The sequence below is a fragment of the Oncorhynchus gorbuscha genome, unplaced genomic scaffold, assembly GCF_021184085.1.
Source record: "Oncorhynchus gorbuscha isolate QuinsamMale2020 ecotype Even-year unplaced genomic scaffold, OgorEven_v1.0 Un_scaffold_974, whole genome shotgun sequence".
In the NCBI taxonomy this organism is placed as follows: domain Eukaryota; kingdom Metazoa; phylum Chordata; class Actinopteri; order Salmoniformes; family Salmonidae; genus Oncorhynchus; species Oncorhynchus gorbuscha.
This window is the reverse complement of record NW_025745901.1, coordinates 236,743-243,653: the sequence shown is the minus strand read 5'-3', so window position 1 is coordinate 243,653 and position 6,911 is coordinate 236,743. Positions and strand designations below refer to the sequence as shown.

Here is a 6,911-nt window from a genome sequence, read left to right as displayed (position 1 = left end):
TCTCTTTCTCTCTCTCCCCTCTCTCTCTCTGTCTCTCCTCTCTCTCTCTCTCTCTCTCTCTCTCTCTCTCTCTCTCTCTCTCTCTCTCTGTCTCTCTCTCTCTGTCTCTCTGTCTCTCTCTGTCTCTCTGTCTCTCTCTCTCTCTCTCTCTCTGTCTCTCTCTGTCTCTCTCTCTCTCTGTCTCTCTATCTCTCTGTCTCTCTCTGTCTCTCTCTGTCTCTCTCTGTCTCTCTGTCTCTCTCTTTCTGTCTCTCGCTCTATGTCTCTGTCTCTCTCTCTTAGCAGTCCTATGCCCCTCCCCCTTCCACCATGGTCCCTCCCAGTCCCATCCCTAACAACAGTCACCACAGAGGAGGAGGAGGAGGCTGTAGTATGGAGCAGCTCAGTCAAACTAACCTGTACATCAGAGGACTGCCCTCTGGGACCAGTGACCAGGACCTCATCAAACTATGTCAACCGTAAGTGGAGATTTCACTCTATTAGTGAACTGGATATATCATTACTTTACTATCACCACTGACTGGACTAAACACGTGAATCCAGGTGAGAGCTATGATCGCTTATTGATGTCACCTCTTAATTCCACATCAATCAGTGTAGATGAAGGTGTTCCCAAACTGGGGTAGGCAGGGGTATGCGCAATGCAGTCGGGGTTATGCCAAAAAAAATGTATTTAAACATATATATATCAAAAAACAGTCCATTTATATTTTCCAACGGGGCTTTACGTTTGGGTTTTTCTCCTCGCCGGAGTAGCCTTGTTTCACTGCCAAAAATACAATTCAACCATCTAGTGTTCAGCGAAAAAACATCAAAATATCAAATACAGGTGGCCTAGTCAAATAATGAACATCCAATCACATTAACCGTTATTCTCTGCTAGGACATTATACTGCTACTACTAGTAGGACATTATACTGCTACTACTAGTAGGACATCATACTGCTACTACCAGCAGTACTACACCTGCACCTGTCGACCACACAAGTTACATTTACATTACATTTAAGTCATTTCTGCTTCCGCGAGCACATCCAATGCTGGCATCAGTAATTCGACATTTGTTGTTAGCCCAGCTAGCATGGACACTGGCAGTTGTGAACCTGATGCAGCCGAAGAGCTAACACCCCCTTAACCGGGAAAGCACCAGCTACTGCCCCTTATCCGGGAAAGCACCAAGCTACTGCCCCTTACCCGAGACAGCACCAAACGACTGCCCCTTACCCGGGACAGCACCGGTCGTAGGCTCTGTGAAGCCATGTTATGGTTTATACTGAGTGGGTAGTATGCTCTGTGAAGCCATGTTATGGATAATACTGAGTGGGTAGTATGCTCTGTGAAGCCATGTTATGGTTTATACTGAGTGGGTAGTATGCTCTGTGAAGCCATGTTATGGTTTATACTGAGTGGGTAGTAGGATCTGTGAAGCCATGTGGGTAGTATGCTCTGTGAAGCCATGTTATGGTTTATACTGAGTGGGTAGTAGGCTCTGTGAAGCCATGTGGGTAGTAGGCTCTGTGAAGCCATGTTATAATTCATACTGAGTGGGTAGTAGGCTCTGTGAAGCCATGTGGGTCGTAGGCTCTGTGAAGCCATGTGGGTAGTGTGCTCTGTGAAGCCATGTGGGTAGTATGCTCTGTGAAGCCATGTTATAATTTATACTGAGTGGGTCGTAGGCTGTGTTAGGCAAGGGTAATTTCAGTGTAGGAAAGGATGAAACAGCGTCTGTGCCACCAGTAAGTACAGATAGTAGTATAAATCCCCTGGCACAGTCCCCGCAGCCGGACAACTTTCTCACGGTTTCTGGTAGGAAATGCTGTAGGAACGCTCAACCGGTGTCGCTCATTCAGCAGACAGAAACTTTCAACCGGTTCTCCCCATTAAGCAGCGGGTCGGTGTCAGAGGCCGAGTCTTCTCTGGTCTCTACTCCTCCCGTTACGGGGTCTGAGACGCCGAAGCTTCCCACCATTAGCTCTGACAAATTGAAAACTCTAGTCATTGGCGACTCCATTACCCGCAGTATTAGACTTAAAGCGAATCATCCAGCGATCATACACTGTTTACCCGGGGCAGGGCTACCGACGTTAAGGCTAATCTGAAGATGGTGCTGGCTAAAGCTAAAACTGGCGAGTGTAGAGAGTATAGAGATATTGTTATCCACGTCGGCACCAACGATGTTAGGATGAAACAGTCAGAGATCACCAAGCGCAACATAGCTTCTGCGTGCATATCAGCTAGAAAGATGTGTCGGCATCGAGTAATTGTCTCTGGCCCCCTCCCAGTTAGGGGGAGTGATGAGCTCTACAGCAGAGTCTCACAACTCAATCGCTGGTTGAAAACTGTTTTCTGCCCCTCCCAAAAGATAGAATTTGTAGATAATTGGCCCTCTTTCTGGGACTCGCCCACAAACAGGACCAAGCCTGACCTGCTGAGGAGTGACGGACTCCATCCTAGCTGGAGGGGTGCTCTCATCTTATCTGCCAACATAGACAGGGCTCTAACTCCTCTAGCTCCACAATGAAATAGGGTGCAGGCCAGGCAGCAGGCTATTAGCCAGCCTGCCAGCATAGTGGAGTCTGCCACTAGCATAGTTAGTGTAGTCAGCTTAGCTATCACCATTGAGACCGTGTCTGTGCCTCGACCTGGGTTGGGCAAAACTAAACATGGCGGTGTTCGCCTTAGCAATCTCACTAGGATAAAGACCACCTCCATTCCTGTCATTACTGAAAGAGATCATGATACCTCACATCTCAAAATAGGGCTACTTAATGTTAGATCCCTTACTTCAAAGGCAATTATAGTCAATGAACTAATCACTGATCATAATCTTGATGTGATTGGCCTGACTGAAACATGGCTTAAGCCTGATGAATTTACTGTGTTAAATGAGGCCTCACCTCCTGGCTACACTAGTGACCATATCCCCGTGCATCCCGCAAAGGCGGAGGTGTTGCTAACATTTACGATAGCAAATTTCAATTTACAAAAAGAAAATGACGTTTTCGTCTTTTGAGCTTCTAGTCATGAAATCTATGCAGCCTACTCAATCACTTTTTATAGCTACTGTTTACAGGCCTCCTGGGCCATATACAGCGTTTCTCACTGAGTTCCCTGAATTCCTATCAGACCTTGTAGTCATTGCAGATAATATTCTAATCTTTGGTGACTTTAATATTCACATGGAAAAGTCCACAGACCCACTCCAAAAGGCTTTTGGAGCCATCATCGACTCAGTGGGTTTTGTCCAACATGTCTCTGGACCCACTCACTCTCACAGTCATACGCTGGACCTAGTTTTGTCCCATGGAATAAATGTTGTGGATCTTAATGTTTTTCCTCATAATCCTGGACTATCAGACCACCATTTTATTACGTTTGCAATTGCAACAAATAATCTGCTCAGACCCCAACCAAGGAACATCAAAAGTCGTGCTATAAATTCACAGACAACACAAAGATTCCTTGATGCCCTTCCAGACTCCCTCTGCCTACCCAAGGACGCCAGAGGACAAAAATCCGTTAACCACCTAACTGAGGATCTCAATTTAACCTTGCGCAATACCCTAGATGCAGTTGCACCCCTAAAAACTAAAAAAATGTCTCATAAGAAACTAGCTCCATGGTACACAGAAAATACCCGAGCTCTGAAGCAAGCTTCCAGAAAATTGGAACGGAAATGGCGCCACACCAAACTGGAAGTCTTCCGACTAGCTTGGAAGGATGGTACCGTGCAGTACCGAAGAGCCCTTACTGCTGCTCGATCGTCCTATTTTTCTAACTTAATTGAGGAAAATAAGAACAATCCGAAATTCCTTTTTGATACTGTGGCAAAGCTAACTAAAAAGCAGCATTCCCCAAGAGAGGATGACTTGCACTTTAGCAGTGATAAATTCATGAACTTCTTTGAGGAAAAGATTATGATTATTAGAAAGCAAATTACGGACTCCTCTTTAAACCTGCGTATTCCTCCAAACCTCAGTTGTCCTGAGTCTGCACAACTCTGCCAGGACCTAGGATCAAGAGAGACGCTCAAGTGTTTTAGTACTATATCTCTTGACACAATGATGAAAATAATCATGGCCTCTAAACCTTCAAGCTGTATACTGGACCCTATTCCAACTAAACTACTGAAAGAGCTGCTTCCTGTGCTTGGCCCTCCTATGTTGAACATAATAAACGGCTCTCTATCCACTGGATGTGTACCAAACTCACTAAAAGTGGCAGTAATAAAGCCTCTCTTGAAAAAGCCAAACCTTGACCCAGAAAATATAAAAAACTATCGGCCTATATCAAATCTTCCATTCCTCTCAAAGATTTTAGAGAAGGCTGTTGCGCAGCAACTCACTGCCTTCCTGAAGACAAACAATGTATACGAAATGCTTCAGTCTGGTTTTAGACCCCATCATAGCACTGAGACGGCACTTGTGAAGGTGGTAAATGACATTTTGATGGCATCGGACCGAGGCTCTGCATCTGTCCTCGTGCTCCTAGACCTTAGTGCTGCTTTTGATACCATCGATCACCACATTCTTTTGGAGAGATTGGAAACCCAAATTGGTCTACACGGACATGTTCTGGCCTGGTTTAGGTCTTATCTGTCGGAAAGATATCAGTTTGTCTCTGTGAATGGTTTGTCCTCTGACAAATCAACTGTACATTTCGGTGTTCCTCAAGGTTCTGTTTTAGGACCACTATTGTTTTCACTATATATTTTACCTCTTGGGGATGTTATTCGAAAACATAATGTAAACTTTCACTGCTATGCGGATGACACACAGCTGTACATTTCAATGAAACACGGTGAAGCACCAAAATTGCCCTCGCTAGAAGCATGTGTTTCAGACATAAGGAAGTGGATGGCTGCAAACTTTCTACTATTAAACTCGGACAAAACAGAGATGCTTGTTCTAGGTCCCAAGAAACAAAGAGATCTTCTGTTGAATCTGACAATTAATCTTAATGGTTGTACAGTCGTCTCAAATAAAACTGTGAAGGACCTCGGCGTTACTCTGGACCCTGATCTCTCTTTTGAAGAACATATCAAGACCATTTCGAGGACAGCTTTTTCCATCTACGTAACATTGCAAAAATCAGAAACTTTCTGTCCAAAAATGATGCAGAAAAATTAATCCATGCTTTTGTCACTTCTAGGTTAGACTACTGCAATGCTCTATTTTCCGGCTACCCGGATAAAGCACTAAATAAACTTCAGTTAGTGCTAAATACGGCTGCTAGAATCCTGACTAGAACCAAAAAATTTGATCATATTACTCCAGTGCTAGCCTCTCTACACTGGCTTCCTGTCAAAGCAAGGGCTGATTTCAAGGTTTTACTGCTAACCTACAAAGCATTACATGGGCTTGCTCCTACCTACCTCTCTGATTTGGTCCTGCCGTACATACCTATACGTACGCTACGGTCACAAGACGCAGGCCTCCTAATTGTCCCTAGAATTTCTAAGCAAACAGCTGGAGGCAGGGCTTTCTCCTATAGAGCTCCATTTTTATGGAACGGTCTGCCTACCCATGTCAGAGACGCAAACTCGGTCTCAACCTTTAAGTCTTTACTGAAGACTCATCTCTTCAGTGGGTCATATGATTGAGTGTAGTCTGGCCCAGGAGTGGGAAGGTGAACGGAAAGGCTCTGGAGCAACGAACCGCCCTTGCTGTCTCTGCCTGGCCGGTTCCCCTTTTTCCACTGGGATTCTCTGCCTCTAACCCTGTTACGGGGCTGAGTCACTGGCTTGCTGGGGCTCTCTCGTGCCGTCCCTGGGGGGGTGCGTCACCTGGGTGGGTTGATTCACTGTTGTGGTCGGCCTGTCTGGGTTTCCCCCCCTTTGGGTTGTACCGTGTCGGAGATCTTTGTGGGCTATACTCGGCCTTGTCTCAGGATGGTAAGTTGGTGGTTGTAGATTTCCCTCTAGTGGTGTGGGGGCTGTGCTTTGGCAAAGTGGGTGGGGTTATATCCTTCCTGTTTGGCCCTGTCCGGGGTGTCCTCGGATGGGGCCACAGTGTCTCCTGACCCCTCCTGTCTCAGCCTCCAGTATTTATGCTGCAGTAGTTTATGTGTCGGGGGGCTAGGGTCAGTTTGTTTATCTGGAGTACTTCTCCTGTCCTATTCGGTGTCCTGTGTAAATCTAAGTGTGCGTTCTCTAATTCTCTCCTTCTCTCCTTCTTTCTCTCTCTCGGAGGACCTGAGCCCTAGAACCATGCCCCAGGACTACCTGACATGATGACTCCTTGCTGTCCCCAGTCCACCTGGCCATGCTGCTGCTCCAGTTTCAACTGGCCTGGGCCCTAGGACCATGTCCCAGGACTACCTGACATGAGGACTCCTTGCTGTCCCCAGTCCACCTGGCCATGCTCCTGCTCCAGTTTCAACTGTTCTGCCTTACTATTATTCAACCATGCTGGTCATTTATGAACATTTGAACATCTTGGCCACGTTCTGTTATAATCTCCACCCGGCACAGCCAGAAGAGGACTGGCCACCCCACATATGCTCTCTCTAATTCTCTCTTTCTTTCTCTCTCTCGGAGGACCTGAGCCCTAGGACCGTGCCCCAGGACTACCTGACATGATGGCTCCTTGCTGTCCCCAGTCCACCTGACTGTGCTGCTGCTCCAGTTTCAACTGTTCTGCCTTATTATTATTTGACCATGCTGGTCATTTATGAACATTTGAACATCTTGGTCATTTTCTGTTATAATCTCTACCCGGCACAGCCAGAAGAGGACTGGCCACCCCACATAGCCCGGTTCCTCTCTAGGTTTCTTCCTAGGTTTTGGCCTTTCTAGGGAGTTTTTCCTAGCCACCGTGCTTTTACACCTGCATTGTTTGCTGTTTGGGGTTTTAGGCTGGGTTTCTGTACAGCACTTTGAGATATCAGCTGATGTACGAAGGGCTATATAA

At 46.3% G+C, this 6,911-nt stretch overlaps 1 protein-coding gene across 5 annotated transcripts in view; it reads left to right on the top strand.

The window, feature by feature from the left end:
- Positions 1-233: 233 nt before the first annotated feature.
- The window catches only part of LOC124020897 (RNA-binding motif, single-stranded-interacting protein 3-like), a 152,795-nt gene continuing 146,117 nt past the window's right edge, over positions 234-6,911 (top strand). For 2 of the 5 annotated variants that reach the window (XM_046336198.1, XM_046336194.1), the window contains exon 1: positions 237-458. In XM_046336198.1, the coding sequence (XP_046192154.1) occupies positions 310-458 (149 nt within the window). In that variant the 5' untranslated portion in view covers positions 237-309. Of the gene's footprint in view, positions 459-6,911 lie in introns of all 5 variants that reach the window. The other 3 variants (XM_046336195.1, XM_046336197.1, XM_046336196.1) reach the window with 3 other exon arrangements.